The sequence below is a fragment of the Oncorhynchus keta genome, chromosome 5 (assembly GCF_023373465.1).
Source record: "Oncorhynchus keta strain PuntledgeMale-10-30-2019 chromosome 5, Oket_V2, whole genome shotgun sequence".
Lineage (NCBI taxonomy): Eukaryota > Metazoa > Chordata > Actinopteri > Salmoniformes > Salmonidae > Oncorhynchus > Oncorhynchus keta.
In genome coordinates, this window is record NC_068425.1 from 8,047,289 (window position 1) to 8,074,550 (window position 27,262).

A 27,262-nucleotide genomic window follows, 5' to 3' on the forward strand; every position below is an offset into this window, starting at 1 on the left:
TAACTTGTTTCATCAAATTATATGAAACGCCATTGTTAACAAAAAAAGATTTATTGTCCAAAAACATTTATACAAGTAAAAGTAACCACTGCAAATGGTGACATTGATTGAAAGCAAGAAACATGCAACGAGATGCATCTTCAGTAGACACGAGAAAGAGTCAAAGACAAAAGAACTAAAAGGTTACATATGAGCCACTTGTCTAGGATATACTGTGTATATATATAGAAATCTTCCGGTCTAGTATAGTAGAAAAGATATACAGCCCTCTTTGTAATGTTAAAATGAGCAGTAAAATGCCAATGCAAAATCAATCCAAGGCAACAGGCTCTATACCAGGGCTGTAAAACCCCTGGTACAGGTGGTTGTCTTCAGTACCTCAACATTTAAAATGTTAGTCACGATTAATCAGTTCAATCGATTAACACTTTAATTCAAGCTATTGTTAGCTGTGATTAAAATAGATTACTTAACAATTTAGGATTTTTTTTTTTAAAGAACAGGAATATTCAGATGCAGTAGAGCAGTGAACAATTCTGCAATTAAGCCAGCGGTAGCTAAGCCCCACAAACCAAACTCGAATATAATCCACCCACCTCTGAGGGTGTCAGATGTTTAACATAACCCACTCACCTCGTGAGGGTGTCAGATCTTTTAATTGGCAGCTCATTTTAATATAACAGGTCCAGACTGGGCGAGTATTAACATCAGAGCTCAAAGGTAAAGTCTGAAAGTAGAATTAGCTTAGTTGGAGAGGCCATCATGATCTGGTCTTGCGATTTCTTGGGCAGGAGGCCCATCATCTTTTTGTCAGTTGTGTGAGATGGATAAGTTGCTAGATTGATCTATATTCACGTGGGCTGTCAACACCTTGAATATATTTACTTTACACTATAAACAGGTCACCATAAAACTGTTGTTTACTTTGAATCACAATATAGACTATACCTAGGGACCAGTCTTTATTTAAAACAAGGGTTTAGTAAAACAGAGGCATGTGCATAGACCAGGGAATTCCAACCCTGTTCCTGGAGAGGTACTCTCCAGTAGGTTCCCGTTTTAATTGACCCCATTCAGCTTATCAACCAGCTAATTATGACAATCAGGTGCGCTAGATTAGAGTTGGAGCAAAAATATAAAATGACTGTAGCTCTCTAGGTACAGGGTTGGAGAGCCCTGGCATAGACACTACATTTACCTCTGTGTATACCTCTTGGGAGAGATTTGACACTTGCATTACTGGCTTATGTTGGTTGCATTGCAAGAAAACACTTCTTTTTTTTTGTCCATCCCATCTTCACAATCACAGTCAACCATAGGCATTGACTGGGCCCAACCCTTCCCACCCCCTTAATCCAAATCCACGTATTTACAGTGCAGTTTGATGGCAATGCCAAACCTCCTAAAAGCCCCAATCACCTCAAGGAAGCCTGTGAATGGTGAGCATGTACTGCACATGGGAAGAGCTCGACAAGAAAGCAAAACAGACTATGTGGACGTTATAGTAAATTAAGCTTTCCACCAAAGATGAATCTGAGTGAAAGCCCGTCTTTCGCATCTTCGTCTATAGCTTCTTACTTATTGCCGGTTTTCCGAGAGTATGTTATCTGACAGGAAAGTGGATCACACCAATCAAGTTTTATTAGCCATAGGTACGAGCCTACAAACAACTCAGGTTACATAGGTCATACTGGTGCTCTACAACAAAGTGAGTTGCTCCATACCAGGGATTCTGTTGGCTAGTAATAGCCGGCTTTTGGCCGATTAAAAAAAGTGAAATGCCGATAAATATAAATGCCGCCGGACAATTCTCTGTGAGAAGAAAAAAAAATCCCATTGAAAAATGCTTTTTAGCCTATTCATTGATGGAAATTCCAGTCGATGCAAATACATATGACCGGTCAAGATTATCAGTCTATAGGTTCATTTGCATAATTTGGTATAATTAAATTGCTGTGTGTATTTCCGTTAGTCTTTATGCATCTTAACACATGCACACAGCATACAGATGCAGAGCCTAATTTGAGCGGAAAATCTGTCAGAACAGAGGAGCTGCTGGTACAGCTTCTCAAACAGCGTGTTCCTTGCTACCGGAGTCAAACGTGCTTTTACAAGCCCAATCATTGCACAACTAAATGCAATCGTGTGTTGAAATAAGACGATGGCCATAATTAAAAATAGCTACTATTTAATTTCTTAACTGGCAATAGAAGCACCCTTATTTTAAGTGCCTAGGCAACAATATGCAGGCTTTAGCGCGTCACACACCACTTAGCAATGAAATGTAGGCAGGATGCTTTTTTTTTTTTAATTGCTTGAAACCTGAATGTTTTACTTCATATTATGAGGCATGTCTTCCCTTGCTTCGAAGTAGCCTAGCCAACATCCGACCCTAGAAACGTAAAGGCAATTTAGAGTTCCGTATGCCATTGAAACCAGCAGCCTATTTCTCTCATTTTCTATTAGTTTTCAAATCAACTTTCTTTCATTGTCCAGTATTGAAAGGCACAATCCTAGTCATATTAGCAACCCATGCTAGTTGTTGCATCTTTATATTAAGAGGGGAGATCAAATGGATATTTTCATCCCATGAAGCCGCTCACAACAGTGTTTTCTTGCCAATTGCATTACGGGACAAACATTCGCAAAGTGTTGAAGAAATAATAGTTGATGAACATTTTAAGCTAAACGTTCTGATCGGTAGCATCAGCCTCGTTGCTTTAACTTTTCTGTTTTGTTTTATGTAGCCTAGGCCTACTGGTTGTATGAATTTGGGATCTGTCGTCCCACAACTGTCCCCGAGTCTGTTTGGAGTAGACCATTTCTTTCTCGCACAGAACGACAAGCTGACCAATAAATAGGTTTATTGTTCCACTGTGGGGGATAGTAGACTGACATAGGCAGGTGATTTTTGCTGTTCCGTTACTCGTCTTGTTGGCTGAGGACAAGTACATGTGGACAGTTGTTCTAACATCTTCAAAGTCCGCATCGGAATTCAGTAAGGATGCACGCCGTTGCATCCTCGATTTGCATGTTCTTTTCAGATGAATCACCATGGCTGTACGCACTAAACAGGTTACGCACACATTTCATATGGGCCGGGAAAATGTCTCAAATGTCCGGTAAATTAAAATGCTGCCAGTCAAATGTCCAGCACCACATTTTCCTAACGGAAACCCTGCTTCACACCATTGTTCACAACTCTATACACCTATGCGTAACACTTAAAGACCAGAATCTAGGTTAACTCCAGTCTGAACATCCAAAACACTCAAATAGAATCCTTCTTAGATCGCTCTCATAACCAAATAAAACCACAACTATTTACACATTATATGATAATGATATGGCAAGGGAGGGCAGGTGCCAACACTTAAAACGTCGAAAGAGAAACAAAAAGCCCCTGCGAGTTGCTCGATGAGGGATGTGTAGGTACAAGATAATGTTCTGACTGGAAATCAACTTCAACATTTCACACAGGAAAACTGGACATTAAAGATAGGCTATTTCAATTGAATTAGCGGAGAACGTTTGCTGGATCATGTTTTGGAATCTGACCCTTCCATTTTGTAAACTCAGCTGCTGTAGTGATACCTCGCTCACTCAAAAGTGTATCTCGACAAAAGCTTTTGAGGCGAAGCTACAGTAAGAGGAGCTGGTGATTTTAAAGCAATTTCAGTGCTCAGGGACTGAAAACTACATATCCCATGGTGATAAGACCCCAAAAGTGAGGCCTGATAAAGTGATCTTGAGACGTACGAGTTCTATTTACCCATGCCCCCCAACCCACCTCCTTGACAAGTCTTCCCATCATCCCCACCCATCTGTCAACCTCTGTTTTAGTTTCAACAGTCTGGGTTTGTAGAATGAAGCTTTTGAAACAAATCAGCTTCTCTGTCCCTCCCCACCACTCTAAACCCCACCCTCTGTACCCCCTTCTCCTTCATCCTGGACCTGTGGCTAGTTCTTATCATCCTTCTTCTCTTCCTCCTCAGTGGGGTAGGAGTGCCATGTCAGACGCTCCTCGTAGAAGGATATGACCACCTGTGGACATTTAATGTTGGCCTCCTTGGCCGGCACCAGGTCCGCCTCATCACTGTTCTTCCTGTGGAGACAGAATTTAAGGGTGAAGCCACTTAAACCAGTTGTATGTCCCACTCTCCCAGTAACGTATAGCGAAAAGTGTCAAAATCCCAATGCTGCCCAGAACTCACCATTTCATGAGGAACATCAGCTCTCCACTGGAGTCTGTGGCTCCAATGATCCGTTCGGGGTCAAGTCCACGAGCAAAGCCTCTGGGCTTCTCTGCCTGGAAGAATGATAGATAAGGAGAGCGATGGAGAGAAGGGGGAGAAGGTTCAGTACAGGACTACGTTCACGGTCTATAGTTTCAGGCATGTTCTTTAATATTGAAGTGCAGTACAGGCTCTCACCTCATCTTTCCTCTTCTTGGGCCTGCCTTCTTCACCCCCTGCCTCTGTGTCAGACTCACCAGCTTTCCTCTTGCCACCAGACTCTTTCTTGTAACTTTCTTTTTTGTTATGATGATTCTGCATGTACTCAGCAATCAGGTCAGGGCAATCCAGGTTGTCCTGCGGTTCCCATGTATTGTCCTCACTGTGGTAAACAAAGTGTAAAAAAGGTACATTTATACCATCAGATTCCGTTTCAACCCCCCCCCCCATTCCCCAGCCCATGGCCCAACTAACAATTGAGATCAGTCCGATGTTATAAAAGTGCATGAAAAAAAGGGGGCAGGGCCCAGGGTGGCAGGACTACCACCGCAACACTGGAAGACGAAGTAGTAAAACAGACAGATGCCAAATATACAGCAGCTGAAGACCAACCAAGCAAGTCACTGTGTCACCATGGACCAGAAAAAGTTGTAAGTGTTTGAGATGGCTATTGACTTTTTGTCGAACGATGAGAACAACCAACAAGAGCCAACCAAAAGGAAAGAAGATTAGGTAGCAGGCTTTGACTTATGCAGTGCCATGCCCAAAGAGTAGGGCCCTATAAAATCTACGATATGGAGAACCCGGACAGAATCCAGACATTAAAATGGAATTCAACGACAAACATGTATTGAACTTAGGACATCAACTAAATGTATTGTATTTATTAGAACATTTATTTACCCAAGATTATAATAAAGACCTGAACAAATAGCCTACGGGATTCATATTTTCCGTTAACTTAGAAGAGGCAACGGGGCGGGAAAGCCCGTGTGCGTGCGTTTGTCTAACCACAAAGCCATTAGCGATGATGCAATTTACAACCGTCTTCTGGCAGATGGAAAGACTTTCCCAAAAACATTCTCATTTAAATGTTAACTACAAAAGTAGTCTGTGCCTACCTGGCAGAATTGATTATTTGCAAGAATCCAGTAGTGATTTTTTTAACAAATCTGAAATACTGTGTGCTATAGGTATTTTGCTGGTGCCAGACTGCACACTTGAATATAAAGGGTATCTACACCCAAAAATGGGGGGGGTTGGGTGATGTAGCCCATTTCCATAATCTTTCCCAGCTGGTGGAGTTGGTGGCCCCTCTCATCGGGAAGCAAGATACTAACTTCAAAAGACAGCATTCCTGACAACTGGCGAGCGATAGCCGTCCTAATGTTTAAATGTTTGATATTAGATTGTCACGATGCCTAAGAGACAACCATGAAGACAAGTAAAAGCTAGCCAGCTGACTATGTATGCTAGCCACACAAAACATGTAAACAATATTTTAGCTAGCATTATTTAAAATGTTTCTTGCAGCTTTATTTCTAATGTTTGGTGTTGGCTAGCATGTGGGCATACATCACCAGCTGGCTTCATGGTTGACTTTTTCTCACAATGCACATATAATGTTCTGAACTCTTAAATGCTTAATAAAACACATGTGTATCTGTTAGTTAAGTTTGCAGCTAGCTTGGTTGACTTGTTGTCTTGGTTTGTAACCCTTATTTGGTAATCAGTGTCTTTGTGCAGGTGAGACCTACAAGAGCCTGTCCTTCCAATTTTGTATTGGACATGCAACAGTCTCTAAAATCGTTCCAGAGACTTGCAAAGACTCTTCCTAGAGCTGGCCGCCTAGCCAAACTGAGCCATCGGGGGAGAAGGGCCTTGGTCAGGGAGGTGACCACCAAGAACCCTATGGTCACTGACAGAGCTCTAGAGTTACTCTGTGGAGATGGGAGAATTTTCCAGAAGGACAACCATCTCTGCAGCACTCCACCAATAAGACCTTTAAGGTAGAGTGGCCAGATGGAAGCCACTCTGCAGTAAAAGGCATGACAGCCAGCTTGAAGTTTGCCAAAAGGCAACAAGACTCAAGGCAACAAGACCATGAGAAACAAGATTCTCATCTGATGAAACCAAGATTTAACTTTTTGGTCTGAATGCCAAGTGTCACAGCTGGAGGAAACCTGGCACTATCCCTACGGTGAAGCATGGTGGTGGCAGCATCAAGCTGTGGGGATGTTTTTCAGAGGCAGGGACTGGGAGACTAGTCAGGATCGAGGCAAAGATGAACGGAGCAAAGTACCGAAGTTCTTGATAAACCTGCTACAGGGTGATCAGGACCTCAGACTGGAGACCTCAGACTGGAGTGAAGGTTCTCATTCCAACAGCACACAGCGAAAACACAGGAGTGGCTTCGGGACAAGTCTCTGAATGTCCTTGAGTGGCCCAGCAGGAGCTCGGACTTGAACTCAATCGAACATCTCTAGAGACTTGAAAATAGCTGTGAAGCAACACTTACCATCCAACCTGACAGAGCTCGAGAGGATCTGCAGAGAGGAATGGGAAAAACTCCCCAAATACAGGTCTGCCTAACTTGTAGTGTCATACCCAAGAAGAATCAAGGCTGCAATCACAGCCAAATGTCCATCAACAAAGTACTAAGTGAAGGGTCTGAATACTTAAGTAAATGTGATTTTATTTTGTATACATTTCTAAAAACACGATCTTGCTTCATCAAGTAACAAAATATGGAAAAAGTAAAGGGGTCTGAATATGTTCCGAATGCACTGTACTTTGCCAACCGCTGGCAAGTGTTCCACACGACCACTCGTCTTAAGACGGAGACCGTGGAAACCATTGTTGACCTTGCACAACATGCTCTGTGAGGAAAACGGAAACCAATATGCCCGGCCTGTTGCAGATCCAGAGGGCCCAGGGGGTATGACAAATCCTGTTGCATGGTGACAAGACCCGCAGCTACACTACCCCATGGGTACCAATAAAGAGATGAAAAATTATAAACCAATAAAATGTACACAGGATTGTATGTAATGTATGCCAACTTAGTTTGTGACTAGCATTACATTCTTCACTCACTCTGAGAAGCCTTTCCATTTGAGCAGAAACTCAACGCGTCCCTTTACCACCCGTCGGTCCAGCACCTTCTCCACCACATATTCCTCCTCCTCTTCCTCTACCACCTCCTCCACCTTCTTCTTGGTCTGCTTCTTGCCTGCTGTTGCCGCCAACTTGACCTCTTCCTTGGGAGGCTCTGGTGAAGGGGAGGAGTGCAGAACAGTTTGGTTAGACTTCATAGACTTTGTTCACGGATATAAGTTCGAATGATTATGGTCACACTTCACTACGGTCAGGTTGAGTCATGTTACACAGGTGGGAATCGTCCCAAAGACATTTGTTGGACTTGCTTTGCCAATCAAAATACAAATTATGTATTTTCTGCAATTAAGCAGCAGTTCAAGCATGGAAACCTCAGGGATGCAAACTGGTGAGGGCCCAAAAAGGTGACTCCCCCAAAAAATTGCATTGAAACATGCAAAAACAAATCCGTGCTAGGAGGAAGGCAGGTTTTAACTAATTAAACAACAAAGAATGATCTACATGATCAGTCTCTGTGTACAATAAATGGTTAATGTGAACCTAACTCACAGCTAAAACATGTAAAGAAAGCAATCCAATGTTATTTGTTGCCTAGACTTTACCGTCGTGAGAAAAAAAACAGTAATATTGCAGTTAGCCATGACAGCCTTTATAGTAGAACACTTGTGACCACACACCTATATCGCAGTTGGGGAAAAAACATCTTAAAGTAGAAATAGAATGAAACAAACAGGCAGTCTATTTTAGCTCTATTATATTGGCCATTATAGTAGATGATCAAGTGCACAAGGCTACATGTGTGCAAAAATTACATTCATTGAGTTAAAAATATATATATAATCCCCCCTCACTCACACACACACACACATTACTGGCAAGTTCAACACAACAAAAGCAATATATTTGGGCTACATTGCACATCATACACTTTCTGCATGTGGACATCTGTTCTACAATGTGCCAGAAAAAGTGAGAAAGAGGGAGGTGTGTGTGTGGTGTTCCTTTCACCTCTATAGTGGCATCCAGCTTAAGCCATGCCCAGCTACACTTGATCCCTGAATCCACTTTTTAACGAGCAATGCCTCATTCTCACCTAATTCTCTCATTCTGAAAATTAACCACATACCGTAGAGGGAAAACATGTGTTAACAGATAGTGGTTAGTTCGTTAACATTTCACACAGATTACCAGGGTCCAGTAAGCAACGTTAACACAACGTGAGGAATGGCAAGGAGTCGTAAACCAGTTAATACTATAGCGAATTGGTTAGATTACTAATGTTAGCTCATCTGATGTTGCAGACTTTATTAGCCAGCTCACTTTCACAGATTAAACTCAATTATTTGATCAGTTAAGTTGGCTAATGTTGCTCAACATTTATCTGGCTAGCGAACGGAGAATTTGATCCAGCTAGCAAGATACTTAACAATGCTAATAATACTTGTTCCACCCCACTTTCTACCTCACCTCAAACTTTCCAAATGCCAGTTGGTTTTCGGATACAGCTCATGAGGTAGGCATCATCACCTCCTCACCCCCGTCTCCGTGGTCAGGCAGCTCACCTAACGTTACCTCTTCGTTATCGTTCTGGGGACGAGCTGCTGTAACTGCCTTTTTACTCCATGCTGTCTTTCCAGATCACGCACAGATGTTGAAACTCGCAAATTGGTTCTCTGCAGTCGCTTGCTGCGCTGCATTCTGATGTTATGTAAAACCATTGGCTGAGCCTTTGATACAGCCGGTATTGCTCCAAACGCACATCACTCATAGGCTTACAGCCGAAAGGTGACTAGTTTTCGTCCCTGCAACCTTCGTACCTTTTAATTATCAACCCTGTTTGCCAACCCTTTCTTCGTTACAGCTCATGGAATTGTAGAGGACTATGCAGAGACGGGCTCTCTGACATAGGCTTCAGTGTGCCTCAAGATCTCTGGCTCTGAATCACTAACATCTGACTGATCCACTTTCAATTGTTTTTTTTTGTAACTGTCAATATAACCAAACCATAGCAATGGGTTTCTGTATTCAAAAGAGATCCTCCAACTGACCCTCGTGGATTTGTTTTTAGAGGAGGTTAAATTAGTTTGGTATTCTGCTGGGGTAGTTTTAAGGTGTCCGGTATGGGGACTTGACCCAAGGATTGAACATTTCAAGGACATATAGATAGGTTGGGCAAAGGATAAGAGGCGTCAAAGCCAATGAAAGGTTTCGGTCAGTTTATTTGGATAGAATCTGTGGAGCATCTACAGATGGTCTATCAACAAACTGTTCATCTGTTGATAAGCAACTGCATGCTAAGGTTTAAAATAAGGGTTAGGGTAAAGTTTACGTTTAGAGTTAGGATAAAGGTTAAGGTTAGGCTTAGCAGATCATTTGTTTAAATGTTACAGATAGAGCATCTACAGATAGTCTGTAGTCTATCCCAAAATAAGAATAACCAAGGTTTCTGAAACTATAAATCCACCTCTAGCTTGGACCATAATGTTAAAGAGCTGGACTGCACTAGAAGTCGACCGATTAATCGGAATGAGCCGATTAATTAGGGTCGATTTCAAGTTCATATAACAATCGGAAATCGGTATTTTTGGACACCGTTTATTTTTTTTACACCTTTATTTAACTAGGCAAGTCAGTTAAGAACAAATTCGTATTTTCAATGATGGCCTAGGAACAGTAGGTTAACTGCCTTGTTCAGGGGCAGAATGACAGATTTTTACCTTGTCAGCTCAGGGATTCAATCTTGCAACCTTACAGTTAAACTAGTCCAACGCTCTAACCACCTGATTACATTGCACTCCACGAGGAGACGCGAATGTAGTAAGAAGCCAAGGTAAGTTGCTAGCTAGCATTAAACGTATCTTGTAAAAAACAATCAATCATAATCACTAGTTAACTACACATGGTTGATGATATTACTAGTTTATTATCTAGCGTGTCCTGCGTTGCATATAATCGATGCGGTGCATATTCGCAGAAAAAGACTGTCTTGCTCCAATGTGTACCTAACCATAAACATCAATTCCTTTCTTAAAATCAATACACAAGTATATATTTTTAAACCTGCTTATTTAGTTAATATTGTCTGCGAACCTGGCTCTTTCGCGAACTCTGAAGACTATTTCTTCCTAACAAAGACAGCCAACTTCGCCAGTGCTTAAAGCATTGCGCTGTTTATGACTTCAAGCCTATCAACTCCCAAGATTAGGCTGGTTTAACCGATGTGAAATGGCTAGCTAGTTAGCGGGGTGCACGCTAATAGCGTTTCAAACGTCACTCGCTCTGAGACTTGGAGTGGTTGTTCCGCCGCAGTATTTGTGGAGCAATGGGTAACGCTGCTTCGAGGGTGACTGATGTGTTCCTGGTTCGAGCCAAGTAGGGGCGAGGAGAGGGACAGAAGCTATACTGTTACACTGACAACACTAAAGTGCCTATAAGAACATCCAATAGTCAAAGGTATATATAATACAAATCGTATAGAGAAATTGTCCTAAAATTCCTATAATAACTACAACCTAAAACTTCTTACCTGGGAATATTGAAGACTCATGTTAAAAGGAACCACCAGCTTTCTTTGTTCTCATGTTCTGAGCAAGGAACTTAAACGTTAGCTTTTTTACGTGGCACATATTGCACTTTTACTTTCTTCTCCAAAACTTTGTTTTTGCATTATTTAAACCAAATTGAACATGTTTCATTATTTATTTGAGGCTATATTGATTTTATTGATGTATTATATTAAGTTAAAATAAGTGTTCATTTTCTATTGTTATTATTACAAATGAAAAATATATATTTTTAAATAAATGCAAAATATTTTTAAACAAATCGGCCGATTGATCGGTATCGGCTTTTTTCCGGTCCCCTAATAATTGGTATCGGTATTGGCGTTGAAAAATCATAAATCGGTCAAACTGCACCGTTGAAAAAGTAAAGGGCACAATGTCCCTTGTTCAGGACTCTGTCTTTCAAAGATAATTTGTAAAAATCCAAATAACTTCACAGATCTTCATTGTAAAGGGCTTAAACACTGTTTCCATGCTTGTTTAACCTGTTACTCCTACCCCCTACTTTTTCGAACATTCTGTTAAAAATCACGCAACATTTCAGCGCCCTGCTGCTCATGCCAGGAATATAGTATATGCATATGATTAGTATGTGTGGATAGAAAACACTCAGACGTTTATAAAACTGGTTAAATCACGGCTGTGACTATAACAGAACGTGCGTTTCATCGAAAAGCGTAGGAAAATCTGATCACTGAAAATGGAAAAATATATCCATCTGCCACTTCAACCCATTGATAAAGGCGAACCACATTAAATGGGGCTGAGGTTGCAATACCTACAGCTTCCACACAATGTCAACAGTCTTGTCATTTGCCTAGGCTTTGTTTCTTGGTCAAACGAAGAAGAGACAAGCCATTTGTTCAGGTCTCCGACCGGATATTTTGGTTGAGATTTACCCGGACATTATTTCCAGACGTACCCCATATAGAATATACATCGCCTCGTGATCAATTTGATCGCTTATTAACGTGTACTAATACCTAAAGTTGCATTACAAAAGTATTTTGAAGTGTTTTGTGAAAGTTCGTCTACTTTTTTTATTTAAAAAAATGACGTTACGTTATAAGACGGTATTTTTTTTTGTTTATCACAGTCTTCATAGATCGATATCTAGGCTATATATGGACCGATTTAATCGAAAAAAAGACCCAATAGTGATTATGGGACATCTAGGAGTGCCAACAAAGAAGATGGTCAAAGGTAATGAATGTTTTATATTTTATTTGTACGGTTTGTGTAGCGACGACTATGCTATTTATTTTGTTTACGTCCCCTGCGGGTCTTTTGGGGTGTTACATGCTATCAGATAATAGCTTCTCATGCTTTCGCTGAAAAGCATTTTAAAAATCTGACTTGTTGCCTGGATTCACAACGAGTGTAGCTTTAATTCAATACCCTGCATGTGTATTTTAATGAACGTTTGAGTTTTAACTAGTACTATTAGCATTTAGCGTAGCGCATTTGCATTTCCAGATGTCTAGATGGGACGCCTGCGTGTCAGGTAGGAGCAAGAGGTTAATGAACCACAAACAATGAACATGCACCAGTGGAACGGTGGTTAAGACACTAAAAGCTTACAGACGGTAGGCAATTAAGGTCACAGTTATGAAAACTTGGGACACTAAAGGCATTTCTACTGACTCTGAAAAACATCAAAATAAAGATGCCCAGGGTCCCTGCTCATCCATGTGAACGTGCCTTAGGCATGCTGCAAGGAGGCATGAGGACTGCAGATGTGGCCAGGGCAATAAATTGCAATGTCCGTACTGTGAGACGCATAAGACAGCGCTACAGGGAGACAGGACGGACAGCTGATCGTCCTCGCAGTGGCAGACCACGTGTAACGACACCTGCACAGGATCGGTACATCCGAACATCACACCTGCAGGACAGGTACAGGATGGCAACAACAACTGCCCGAGTTACACCAGGAATGCACAATCCCTCCATCAGTGCTCAGACTGTCTGCAATAGGCTGAGAGAGGCTGGATTGAGGGCTTGTAGGCCTGTTGTAAGGCAGGTCCTCACCAGACATCACCGGCAACAACATCGCCCATGAGCACAAACCCACCGTCGCTGGACCAGACAGGACTGGCAAAAAGTGCTCTTCATTGACATGCCGCGGTCTTGTCTCACCAGGGTTGGTCGGATTTGCGTTTATCGTCGAAGGAATGAGTGTTACACCGAGGCATGTACTCTGGAGTGGGATCGAGGTGGAGGGTCTGTCATGGTCTGGGGCGTTGTGTCACAGGATCAGACTGAGCTTGTCGTCATTGCAGGCAATCTTAACGCTGTGCGTTACAGGGAAGACATCCTCCTCCCTCATGTGGTACCCTTCCTGCAGGCTCATCCTGACATGACACTCCAGGATGACAATGCCACCAGCCATACTTGTCGTTCCATGCGTGATTTCCTGCAAGACAGGAATGTCAGTGATCTGCCATGGCCAGCGAAGAGCCCAGATCTCAATCTTATTGAGCATGTCTGGGACCTGTTGGATCAGAGAGTGAGGGCTAGGGCCATTCCCCCAGAATTGTCCGGGAACTTGCAGGTGGGGTAACATCTCACAGCGAGAACTGGCAAATCTGGTGCAGTCCATGAGGAGGAGATGCACTGCAGTACTTAATGCAGCTGGTGGCCACACCAGATACTGACTTACCTTTGAGTTTTGAGTGATTTTGAACACCCCCCCCTTTGTTCAGGGACATATTATTCCATTTGTTAGTCACATGTCTGTGGAACTTGTTCAGTTTATGTCTCAGTTGTTGAATCTTATGTTCATACAAATATTTTACACATGTTAAGTTTGCTGAAAATAAATGCAGTTGACAGTGAGGATGTTTTTTTGCTGAGTTTATGATTCATGGATATCTGAAATCTGAAGACAAACGAGATCGTGTAAAGGATGATGATCAAAGCAAACAGTAACAGATGAGTGCATAGTTGACAAATGTGTGTGGAGGGTGGACACAATGCAGTACATATAAGGCTGGGTAACACTGTTGAGAGTTGCGCAAGATGTGAAAAGTAGCGTTGGTTTGTTGTCTTCCTGTATTGAACACAGTGGTCCTTCTGTGGCTCAGTTGGTAGAGCGTGGCACTTGTAACGCCAGGGTAGTGGGTTCGATTCCCGGGACCACCCATACGTAGAATGTATGCACACATGACTGTAAGTCGCTTTGGATAAAAGCGTCAGCTAAATGGCATATATTACTATTATTATATATTACAGATAGGCCCGTCTACAATTTGATCGATTATTAACGTTTAAAAATACCTGAAGTTGTATTTCAAAAGTAGTTTGAAATATTTTGGCATAATATAGGCAACTTTTGAAATATTTTGTAGTGACGTTGTGTCTTTTGGAAGCTCTTTTTTTCTGGATCAAACACATCAAATAAATGGACATTTGGATATATATGGACAGAATTAATCGAAGAAAATGACCAATTGTGATGTTTATGGGACATATTGGAGTGCCAACAAAAGAAGCTCATCAAAGGTAATGCATGTTTTATATTTTATTTCTGCATTTTGTGTAGCGCCTGCAGGGTTGAAATATGCTACCCTCTTTGTTTACTATTGTGCTATCATCAGATAATAGCTTCTTATGCTTTCGCCGAAAAGCCTTTTTAAAATCTGACATGTTGGCTGGATTCACAACGAGTGTAGCTTTAATTGAGTATCTTACGTGTGTGATTTAATGAAAGTTTGATTTTTATACAATTTTTTTTAATTTGCCGCGCTGCATTTTCCCTGTTTTTTGCCCAAGTGGGACGCAACCGTCCCCTATACCATAAGAAGTTAACTGACTTGCCTAGTTAAAGGTTACACACACACACACACGCATACACTGACCAAAAAGTTATTTTGTTGGCATTTGCATATATCCCCATTACCAGTAAAACATCATCAAAACCTATTTCTTTCACTTACTTGCTATGTTGTTCAGTCATTTCATTCTCAACCAGGATTTCTATGGAACACTGTTTGGGTCTTTGCATGTCAAAAAAGACACATCAAATAACACTATTTGACGTGTCAAATAAGCTTGTTGACCAATCTGGACCTGAATAGGACTGCATGTCACATAATAATTTAACATGTTCATAATTTTAGTTATTACACTATCACTCGTATTTCATGTCACAACAATTCACCGACACGTATGCTATGATGCTGGTAAAGTTGTCTCGCACATCTACAGTGCTGGTCATTAAAAAAGCTGGCTAGCTCACGGATTTAAACAATGTTCTTCCTCAAAAACATATCAAAACGACACTCTGTTTCAGTAGCTATAGTTAGCTAACTATATAGCTAGGTGTCATCTAAAAGAACCCTAATTTATAAGACAGTTCTTATTTGACCCATCTATGTGAAGCTAGCCACAATAAGGATTAGCCACAATAGTGGACTTTGCGGTTTGCCTTCAAAATAAAAGTTACTGACAGTGATGCAAATGCATACACATAGTAGAATTATGCCATAATTGAATAGATCATGCTAAATGAGGTTGGAATGTTGTTATATAAAAACAAAAGACAATTTGTTAATTTGATAAAAATCTGTTTAAATCACAATGTATTATACTTTAGTGGCATTGGGGGCATACATATTTCACTGTACAGCCTTACCTATGGATTGTGGATCAATGACATGAGGTATCAGTCTACTCAGTGACACCGAGAGAGCATTAAGCATCGTAGTTCTTATTGCAGGACTCTGAAAAAACTGAATTGAGACAGATTTCTTGTCAACCTATGTGTATTGAACACTATTCCTGAGGAAAAACAATACTGTTTTGGAGTCTGATAACTGAGGAGGACATTGGGGAAAAAAATTGGGTATAGAGTAGCCGGTTACCCCATTTCATTGATCCACAATCCTTTAAAGCTGTACAGTGCAGTATGAATGTCAATACACACAATAGATTGACTGTGGAGGGTATTTCACACAGTCACAGTCACGCAATAAGAGCTACAACGCTAATACTTGAGTAAAACCTTCACAGTTGGGTTCTGTGGGTGTCAGCGAGTAGACTGATAACCCATTTCATTGCTTCACATTCCAACCCTGTTTAACATTATCTAGTCTAAATATGGCATGAATCCACCATCTGCATCACTTTCAAATAGGTACTTTTACTTTGAAGGAAAACTGCAAATTCCACTATTCTGCCTAATCCTTATTGTGGCTAACGTTACAACACATAACCCGGTCAGGCCTCTAGCCAGATGAAGCTAGCTGGCTGCTTGTAACGTTAGCTTTGGGCAACAGGGTTAAGTAGCTGGCAAGCTATTGTTTATTTTCATGAACTCCATTTTAATAAGCGAACAACAATACTTACAAGGATACCGAAATCATTCCTAAGAATAGTGAAAATGACTGCAGTTTCTACTGTTAATTGTTTTCAGACTGGTTGTATTGGTGCTAGCTAGGTACCAAGCTAAAGCTAAGCTAGCTACCCCAGAAGTTGCGGTTGAACAAATAATGCTTTTTTACTAACGCGATATTGTAAACACATTGTTTCGTGGCCGGTGTTTGCAGACTTTTCTGTACAGCTTTGACAGTGCTACTGATAGTAGTGGTGGCGCTTGGCTTGCACTTGCAAATTTAGAACACACAACATTCTATAATAGAACTGTTATGTGACTTGTCAAATCAAAAGCTTATTTAACGAGTCAAATAGTGTTAAGTGTTATTTGACGTATATCTTTTCTGACACGCAAAGACCGAAACCGCGTTACATAGTATGTCGTGAAGCAAATAGCAGTGACACTATTACTGTGTAACTCCGGTAGGGCAACATCTGAACAATAGCACACTTGGTAACAGTGTGTACAGGTGCTCGACCAGTCACGAAAGGCAACATCACCCACGACAGAGAACGGTTGATTGTCAAGTGCAATGAGTTCCATTATCTTGGCATTAATGTATTTCGCCTTTGAGTTGTCTTGCTGAAATGACTTACTCTTTCAAATTGTTGTCTGCTCGATCCACACAGCAGACATTGTGGGCTAGGTCAGGAATGCTGTGTTGCAGGTTCAGCGCAAAATTTTACGTTGCGTCATTACGTCATGAACCTCAGTTACATAAATATGCATGTCAGCTTTGACATCAGTTTTTCACATTGTCGTTAAAATAGACATTGGGCCGATACCGATGTCATTTCTAGCTAATATCGTCCGATTCCGATACGTTCACCGATATATCGTGCATCCCTAATTTAAACTATTTATTTGAAAATGTTTTAATAGATTTGAATATTTGTAGCTACTTAAGTAAATACCGGCAGCCAACTTGTGCAACACATTTGGGGAAGAATAACATTGCGTTCATTTCAGCTGTCACATTATTATGAAGCTTACGTTAGTCCCCAGTCACCTGGTGTTTGTTTACAAGCACACAAAAGACGAGAGCCTTGTGAGTCACTCACTGTCGTACAGCATGCGACAGGTGATATAATATATATGGAATTCACAGCTAAATATTTGCCAACTAGATATCTTATAACTATTAAGGGCTCCCGAGTGGTGCAGTGGTCTAAGGCACTGCATCTCAGTGTAAGAGGCGTCACTGCAGTCCCTGGTTCGAATCCAGGCTGCATCACATCCGAACGTGATTGGGAGTCCCTTAGGGTGACGCACAATTGGTCCAGCATTGGCCGGGGTAGGCCGTCATTGTAAATAGTAATTTGTTCTAAACTGACTTGCCTAGTTAAATAAAAAAGGTTACTTTAAAAAAATATATATATAAAAAATAAAATGTGCTAAATGCTCTGCAGTTGTGTGTTGGTTTGCTAATTCAGTAGCTTGTTAGCTATCTAGCTAAGTGGTTAGATTCTTCCAAAATCAAGCATTCACTTGTTAACAGCTGAGAATCCCCTCCTGGATCAAGAACCTTGCTGGCTAATATTTGTTATTCGTGTGCAGCAAACTGTGTATCATTTGAGTTACTTGTATAGTTTAGGTCAGAAACTGTACACATTTTTTTCAATGCGCTTGTTAGCATTCTCTATGGAATTTTAAATGTACTTGTTTACCAGTGGGGTTTGAAAACAGCGGCCCTTGTGTTCAGTGCCGGTATACCGAATATCCCAGTATGGCAAAGTTGGTATAAAGGTATGACAATCTGGATAGCGCCCAAGCCTAGCACATACCCCACTAATCTTGTCAAGGTGGGCAGCCAAGTCAGAGAGAATCCTCTGGATGCCCCACGCAAAAATATTGAGGTAATTCCTGTTCTAGAGCAGAAGCGCTTGTTTCGGTTCAACTTCTGAAGAATGATGCAGGCTACATTACATATTCAAGAATTGGAGGTGAGTCGGAATGCAGAGGGAAAGATCTCAATTGCATAATCTTTGCATCCTCTCTCCTTCTCAAAACCCATTGGATGAGAAAGCCAGTGGTCTCTCCCCTCTGACATTATCCTCCAATGGGTTTTGCGAAGGAGACGGAGGAGAGGACGCGAGCATTATGCAATTGAGATCTTCCAGAGGTGATTTCCACATGGAGTGGAGAAACATCAACAAATATGGCTTATGATTATTTGCTGGTAAAAAATGTGGAGATGCAAAAACAACACCTAACTTTGCAGGTTTTTCTTATTATTAAACAAATGACAACCTAGTTGATTGTAACATTCAAATAAAACACAGCCCTGAACAAAAAAAATGTAAGACTGAAAAGTATTAGCACGTCATCTCATAGGGGAAAACACATGGCAATGACACGGAAAGTAGATACCACTTTAAGCCAAAATATAATCATACATTGACTAAGGCGATCAACTTAAATCCTTGTGCAACATCATGGGTAAGCTATGTCCATTGTCTTTTACCACCCCCCCAAAATGTGAATTTTCACTTGTGTGCGTAGAAATTCTGCCAAATCTGGCCAGTCCACCACCCAGCCCTATGGCATTCATAAAACAGAAACAATAGATTACCGTTTGCATTAGTAGAAAGTGGATCTACACCTTCAGTGGTAACACCAGTAGTAACACTGGGGATGACATCACTCGGGGCTTCTGTAGCGGTAGCAATAGGCTCACTCATTTTCAGGCTGGGAGTAGGCAGTGGAACCAGTGGGTTCCTTGTCAACAGAGCTAAACAGGATGAGAAGGGGGGGGGTCATGGATCAGAGGCATAAGGGAGAAATCACAGATGGAAGTAGAAAATGGCATTGGTAAGAAGAACACATGGTTTCATCTCTCAGTCGTGTAATGCATGCACACCACTACAGCACAGATAGAACAATGAGACAGATGTTTCATCGGATGTATAAAATGTGAAGCATCCAGCTGGCATTTCCACTCACCACCAAATATGGTGATGAGAGGAAGACCAGTGGTCGGCAAGTGGGAGAAGATGGAGCGAGATAGATTTTGGCCATCATCCTGCTCATTTTCTCATCTATAAAACATTTGATCTCAATACAGTTGTGACCAAAATTAGAATCTGTTACAAACAGAATGGACTAACTTCTGTAAACTTTATCCTTTGCTAGGCTCTCCCTAAAAGAAATATGCAAATACATACGAGAAAGCGCCAATAAGATCTCGCTAGCTCGTGCTTGGCTCTACCAAACTCATTGCTTGTTCTGCCTATGATTCATTTTCACCTATTGGAAAGCAGGCTGTGGTCTATCTTGGGTCAGTTTTTTTTAAATCTTTGACTACAGTTCCTACTATGTGGTCAGTACTAAACACATGGAGTGGCGATATGTTTCTGTTAGAAGAGCTGGCATGCATTGATTGTACTGCAAGTCTGCAACTAATGCAAACAAATACACAGAAAAACACATTTGACGAGAATCACTCTCGGTTTGTCATCACTATTTCCAGACATAGAGGAGAGCCCTAGGGGTTGATACCCGTCTCAAATACACGATCTAGGCAGGGGATAGGGACTACACGAGTTCATGAACATTCCATTGGGCTGTAGCCTTGACTTGGTGTAGACTAATGCACACCTACCAACATCGTAGGAAAGTTTAAAATGTCAGAAGCACAATCATTTCAATCAGACCAGCAATCATGCAGTCAAACACATAACATTACACGAGACTCAGCAGGTGAAGGGGTCAAGCTTCAAATCTAGACATCTACGCACAGTAATGCCACATACAGTCGAATCAACTAAAGCACACAATCACTACAAACCACTGGCAGAAAACAACATGGTGAGAACAAGAAGGTCTGGAGGAAGAAAGGGGGGGTGGCACCCACACATCCTGGTTTTCATCCTTTAGAATAACCAACACCAAGAAAACGCTTACCCCCACCCCCTCTTAACTGAACATTGGGGTAAGCTGGGGTAAAACATCCCTATAATACAAAACACTGACAACGCAAATGTATTAAAAACACAATTAAATAGGGCATATTTTGTAGGCTAAACAACGCATTTGAATGGCAGCGTTGATGTGCAATTCAACAGCTTATTTAAAAATGTAAGTAATTTCAAGAAGGTGATGATTTCTGATTCCATTGCCCTATTTGGGTAGAATTGAGTTTAGGTGCACGCTGCAGTTCGCTGGTGGCTTTAACGTTAACAGACGATGCCAATAAATGATGCAAATGTAGCCACTTGTAAATCGATGCAAATATATTTGTACCATAAGCAGTCATTTCTTTGCTACCGCACTCATTCCTGCTCGAAAGAAGGCAATGAAATGTAGCAACCTAATCGTTTTCCTGCATCAATAATAACGGGCAATCACGCAATGCAACAAAATAACCACATGGTCACAAACACGGTAACTGCAAAGGACTACACACAATTGCAATGTATTAACCAACCCGTTCCCGCAGCCGTTTCACATGGTGGTGCTAGGGGTTTTTCCCCCCAGAGCTCTGGAGACGGAATGACTAACGTTAGTCGTCCATGTTGACCTGAATCATAGCACGAGCAATCTACACGACCTCGCGCGAAAACAATGTAAGTGAATACTCAAAATCAGAATCCTCATGCAACAATGTAGCAAGATGCACATGGCAGGGTCAATATATTGGCCTATTGAAATGTGCTTATCACGCATTGTGCATAATAGAAGGTTAACGCTGGGGGGAAAACCGCTAAAGCGCAGAAGGCTATGGTGAAGTAACTAGCCACTTACCTTTACAGAGAATTGACTCGAATGAATGAATGGTCGGAAATTTTGTTAATTTTATAAAATGGTTACCAATGATTTATCTAAACAATTTTAATGCTTATCTTATATAAATATCAGCTTGTAAACTCTATTTTAAAAATACTCTTCTCGTTTAAGCGTAAAGCTACAGACAAAAGCCAACCAGTGCCTCCTTCGTACCCGCCAACTCCGGCCGAGCGTGGCTACGCAGCGTGTTATTGTATGGCACCATGGGAGATGAAGTCTTTAAACATTTTATTTTTCTTTCTTTTCTGTATTATACACATATTACTCAGAGATGTTTGATGATCTTTATTTTCAATGTTTAGTTATTGGTCCAGCATGTCAATGAGTAGAGTAATTACTTTACTTACAATGTCTTGTACTTGGTTCTATTCTCTAGAATTCCAGGATTGATTGATGAATTTACCATTAAAAAAAGTCACATTTTAGAAAGCAGTAGTAATTGAATAACCTATGACACCAACAGTTGTGGAAGCCTGAACACGTCTCCCCCCCACCTTGCTCTCCATGTTTCTCTCTCTATTCCTGTTGGCTGGTTAGCCTTCACTGACTTCAGCCAGTGAAAAGCGACTGGCAGACTTTCTCTTCTCCTCCTCCATTGCCAGATTTATTTTTATCTGACTGCACTTGCATGACTGCACCAATATTTATATCATACACTGAAGGTATAGCATCTCCGATGTCCCGACTGGCAAACTGCTGTATGTGAAAACACTCAGACCTCTAATGATGATGTCACCCATGAGAGGTGCCATCTTCACACTCTCTGTGTCCTTTGGGATATCATTAGAAGCCATCCTGTTAATTGTTTGATTAATTATAATACTTAACAGTCAATAGCCCAGACAAACATTGCTTCCAGAGATAGACAACAAAATGTGCACTCATTATGTTGTCATGTAAATCAAAAGGAACAGACGAAAAAAACACAGAATTAATATGTAAAATATTTAGAGCTGGGCAGTGATGCATGCTAACAAAATATCAGTAAAAAGCGTGCATTACCTGCACACGCACTAGTTAAAGTTTTGTTAAAAAGAAGACTACACTGCTGCAGAGCTTGGTCTTCCAGCTGACACTGTATCCAACATGTTTGTATTTTTATTACCTTTATTTAACGAGGCAAGTCAGTTAAGAACTAATTCTTATTTTCAATGACGGCCTAGGCATAGTGGGTTAACTGCCTGTTCAGGGGCAGAACGACAGATTTGTACCTTGTGGGGCAGTTACTGATCCAACGTTCTAGCCACTAGACTACCCTGCCGCCGTGTGTGTGTGTGTGTGTGTGTGTGTGTGTGTGTGTGTGTGTGTGTGTGTGTGTGTGTGTGTGTGTGTGTGTGTGTGTGTGTGTGTGTGTGTGAGAGATGATGATATGTGTGATCTTATTATTATTATTATTATTTGTATCTGGAATGCACAAACAAAAGCCATTCAACAGGATCACTTCTGCATGCTCTTCCACATCTACAGTATGTGATCTTGTCAACACACACAGGGCCATATCCTCTTTGTTCCTTTGACACAAAAAAAGAGCTGTACTTTTGGAATGGAAATGCAAATGCCTCTTCATTTCCCATCAAAACCATGAATTGAATCAATTGGATAGGATTGAAATAGAGGAGAAGGAATGAACTCATAGGTCTATATGGGCAGGTGGACAGTATAATGTATATTTGTTTATGTAGATCCCTAATTGATTTGACTGTGTGGAGAAGCGTTAAGGGGTCAGGCAGGATGCCAAGTGGTGTGATCATGTCCCCTGTCTCCTGAGGCTAGGTAACGCATGTGTTCTTCAAATGCATAAATACATACCACACACACACACACACACGCATGTATGCACATACACACGCATGCAAACACACCTATTCCCCCTCCAAACACACAATGCACCCCTACCCCCTTTTGCATGTACACAAACACATGCACACATAAGGTGTCTGCATTGGAAGTATGAGTAAGTGGGGAGAGGAAGGAAATGCAGAGGGGGAGAGGAGGGAGATGTGTAGGGGGAGGAGGACAAACAACACGTTCAGCTTCATTAGCGAATAGCAACCCCTTTTAACAGGAAGCCCATTATTCACCCAGGACCCCAAGTCAATTACAAGTAGGAAGGAGGTGACTTTGGTGAGAACTTTCAACAAATCCTAACTCTCATGGTATATGAAGAAAGAAAAATAATTTGTATCGATTATATAGTGGCCAAAGAACTGCTCCGATTGTCTGGTCCGTCCTTAGTCTATGTCGCTGATGATTGTGTTTTAGTTAAGTGTTGACCATTTTTATATTCAAATGTAAGTTGTACTCACAAATCAGTATGTTGCTGCCACTTGCCACAATGTCTGTTAGAAAAAACAGTAAAGAAAACAGCAATCTCAGTTCACGAAGACAAGGAAAAGTTTGAGATCTTACTGAAAGAGGAGAGGATAACCGAGGTTGAGAGGGGTGAAGTCTACCTCAGTAGGATGAAAGCGGCTATAGAGAGAGAAGGGGTGAAGGGAGAGGTGGGGAAGGAGGGAGGGGGAGGAGGGGTGATAGGGTCTCTCTCAGGTAATGTTGAGGAAAGAAACCTGATTGGGTTTTAGCAGAGAACAAAAGAGGAGAGCACACAAAATTCATCTTGTGTCTCTGCAGCATGATAGGTCTAATTACCCCATTACTCACTAGGACCAGTGGCCCTGTGTATGAGAGAGAGAGAGTGAGAGAGAGGGGTGGGGGGAGTGAGAGAGAGAGAGAGGCAGCGAGAGACAAAGAGGGGTAGATATAGAGAAACAGAGTAATAGGAAAAGAGAAGGTCCGATGAAGAGAGAAAAATAAAGAGGGAGAAAGTGATGTGTTGTCGAAAAAAGTGTCTACAAATCTACATACAGTGATAACAGCACGATATCAACCTAGATGATGTGCTACCATTGGAACGACTATTATAATTAAGCAATAAGGCCCGAGGGGGTGTGGAATATGGCCAATATATCACAGCTAAGTTCTTATGCGCTATGTGGAGTGCCTGGATACTTCAAGATAAGAAAAAATAAATATAGAAATAGCAACACGAGGAATAAATACACAGTGAATAATGAATAACAATAACGAGTAAAAATAACATTGCTAATACAGGGTTGTACCGAGTCGATGTGTAGGGGTATGAGGTAATTGAGGTAGCTACACCATACATGCATATCCGCAAATTAAACTTGAGAGCTTGCGAGTGTAAACTTTGAGTGACCACAACTGCATTTCTGCATACAGGGCAGAGATTTTTGTTGGCCTGAAGAAATACCTACTTCTTGTCAAGACTCAGAAAGGACTGCATCCCTACACGGATGTCTTTTCTCCCTCTCACACCAATTTTCCAGTTTGCTCTCAAAAATAATTGTTGCTTTCGCAACTGCTTACTATAATTTTATAACAGGGAAATTCTAGCCAATGAACATAGCCTGTAACAGTCTACTGAAATGCACTTGGTCAGGTTGTTGGACCATATAGATAAAAAGGGTCAGTGAAAGGTGAATGATGGCTGACAATAATAAATAGGTAAATTCAAAAGTTTTCCAATAGAGGTCCTAGCTAATCAACTATGATTTCAATATTGAAATTGAAGTAAGTAGTTATTTGGTCTTCTGTTATTAAAGCGGGCTATTGATGAGGCAAGCTAGGTTAACGTCAGCTAGCTAGGAAGGTAACGTTAGCTAACTAATGTTAGCTAGCTAACGTTTAACCATGTGGTTTAGTTTAATAGACCATCTCTGGTTAAACTAAGAGCATTGTACCTAAATTGAGGAGGGGGTTAGTAAAAGAGGAGGGTGTGGAACACCAGCAAGACCGGGTTGAAGACGGGTGAGAAGCAGGGCAAGGTGAGAACCGACAGGGGAAGAGGGCTCCCGAGTGGTGCAGCGGCATCTCAGTGTTTGATGCATCACTACAGACACCCTGGCTCGAATCTAGTCTGTATCACAACCGGTTGTGATTGGGAGTCCCATATGGCACAATTGGCACAGCGTCTTCCAGGTAGGCCGTCATTGAAAATAATAATTTCTTCTTAACTGACTTGCCGAGTTAAATAAAGATTAAATGTAAATAATTCACTTTTTTCTTTTTTTAAGAGATCAGTGATTGAGGAGGAGCCAAGAGAGGTCAGGCTCTTCACCAAATAACAGTCATTATTGTAAACTACTAATCGCATAATTTGATATACAATCTGATTGAAATAAAGATGAAAGATTTGTATAACTTTCACTCTGTCTGTTTTTGTGCAGTTACAATAAATATAAACCATTTATCTCTCTCCATCCTTCTTTCCATGCAGGTCCACTGTCACCAACATGTAGTGGTGAAGTTGTTCTCAGTTGACAGAGACTGGAGATACAGGAGTCCCATTCTGTTCCAAGTAGGTTACCTTGACTCTCCTCTATGCACAGCACTCTGGAGACTTCCTGCAGGTAACCATGACATCCACCAATCACCCCCCTTAGTCATTAGTGGTACTGTGACTTCCTCACATTTATTTGACGCTGTGTGAAGGCATTGTGCAAAGGACATTTGTCACGTAGAGTGAATAATGACCAGCCATTGTTTATTGGTTAGAAAGATGGTTATATAATGAATGCCTGCAATAATCATTGCTAAACAACGTGGGTTGGGCATGAAATGGCAGCAGGCTGTTCAATCCTGAGCCATGCTGACTGACAAGTGGTGTGGATTCCACAGTTAAAGAGTATTTGTATTTTTATTTATTGTGGACCCCACTCTTCCTTGGGGCCCAGAAAAATTAAGGCAGTTTATACAATTTTAAAAACATTACCATACATTTACAAATTTCACAACACACTGTGTGCCCTCAGGCCCCAACTCCACCACGACCACACATCTACAGTACAAAATCCATGTTATCGTGTGTGTATACATGTGTCTGTGCCTAGGTTTGTGTTGCTTCACAGTCCCAGCTGCTCCATAAGGTGTATTTTCATCTGTTTTTTTTATTTATCTAATTTTACTGCTTGCATCAGTTACTTGATGTGGAATAGAGTTCCATATAGTCATGGCTCTATGCAGTACTGTGCGTCTCCCATAGTCTGTTCTTGACTTGGGGACTGTGAAGAGACCTCTTGAGGCATGTCTTGTGGGGTATGGATGGGTGTCTGAGCTGTATGCCAGTAGTTCAAACAGACAGCTCGGTCCATTCAACATATCAATCAATACCTCTCATAAATACAAGTAGTGATGAAGTCAATCTCTCCTTCACTTTGAGCCAGGAGAGATTGACATGAATATTATTAATATTAGCTTTCTGTGTACATCCAAAGACGAGCCGTGCTGCCCTGTTCTGAGCCTATTGTAGTTTTCCTAAGTCACTTTTTATGGCACCTGACTACACAATTGAACAGTAGTCCAGGTGTGACAAAACTAGGGCCTGTAGGACCTGCCTTGTTGATAGTGCTGTTAAGAAGGTAGAGCAGTGCTTTATTATGGACAGACTTCTCCCCATCGTAGCTACTGTTGTATCAATATGTTTTGACCATGACAGTTTACAATCCAAGCAGTTTAGTCACGTCAACTTGCTCAATTAACACATGATTTATTACAAGGTTTAGTAGAGGTTTAGGGTTTAGTGAATAATTTGTCCCAAATACAATGCTTTAAGTTTTAGAAATATTTAGGACTAACTTATTCCTTGCCACCCACTCTGAAACTAACTGCTACTCTTTGTTAAGTGTTGCAGTCATTTCAGTTGCTGTCGTAGCTAGAGGTCGACCGATTATGATTTTTCAACGCCGAAACCGATTATTGCAGGACCAAAAAAGCCGATACCAATTCATCGGCCAATTTTTATATATATTTGTAATAATGACAATTACAACAATACTGAATAAGCTGTCACGTTCTGACCTTAGTTCCTTTGTTTTGTCTTTGTTTTAGTATGGTCAGGGCGTGAGATTTCTGTGTTTGGCCTGGTATGGTTCTCAATCAGAGGCAGCTGTCAATCGTTGTCCCTGATTGAGAACCATACTTAGGTAGCCTGTTTTCACCCTTGAGTTGTGGGTGATTATACTTTCGTTTTAGTGTGTTTTGCACCTGACGGTGCTGTTCTGGTTGTGCTCTTTTGTTTCTTTGTTTGATGTTGTTCAGTTTTAATAAATAACATGAACAAGTACCACGCTGCGCTTTGGTCCTCACCTTCTTCCACCGATGAC

At 41.2% G+C, this 27,262-nt stretch overlaps 1 protein-coding gene across 4 annotated transcripts; it reads right to left on the minus strand.

The window, feature by feature from the left end:
• Positions 1-32: 32 nt before the first annotated feature.
• LOC118384427 (chromobox protein homolog 1-like) lies at positions 33-21,585 on the minus strand. Of its 4 annotated transcripts, none has more exons than XM_035770954.2 (6): positions 21,425-21,585; positions 18,865-19,023; positions 7,332-7,506; positions 4,434-4,617; positions 4,215-4,309; positions 33-4,105 (listed from the first exon to the last, which is right to left on the minus strand). In XM_035770954.2, the coding sequence occupies exons 2-6, from the start codon at positions 18,971-18,973 to the stop codon at positions 3,961-3,963; spliced, it is 708 nt and encodes a 235-aa protein (XP_035626847.1). In that variant the 5' UTR covers positions 18,974-19,023; positions 21,425-21,585; the 3' UTR covers positions 33-3,960. The 4 variants fall into 4 exon arrangements, with proteins under 4 accessions (XP_035626847.1, XP_035626845.1, XP_035626846.1 ...); XM_035770952.2 differs by lacking the exon at positions 21,425-21,585 and adding an exon at positions 21,036-21,228; XM_035770953.2 differs by lacking the exon at positions 21,425-21,585 and adding an exon at positions 20,719-20,856.
• Between the last annotated feature and the right edge of the window lie 5,677 nt (positions 21,586-27,262).

What these genes read in the sequence shown, in the direction of transcription:
- LOC118384427 (XM_035770954.2), bottom strand. Translation starts at nt 18,973, where the DNA reads ATGAGTGAGCCTATTGCTACCGCTACAGAAGCCCCGAGTGATGTCATC. An exon ending in CCAAGAAGAGGAAAGATGAG is followed by an intron (nt 4,310 to 4,433) that starts GTGAGAGCCTGT and finishes TCATTCTTCCAG; the next exon opens with GCAGAGAAGCCCAGAGGCTT. An exon ending in CTGATGTTCCTCATGAAATG is followed by an intron (nt 4,106 to 4,214) that starts GTGAGTTCTGGG and finishes CTGTCTCCACAG; the next exon opens with GAAGAACAGTGATGAGGCGG.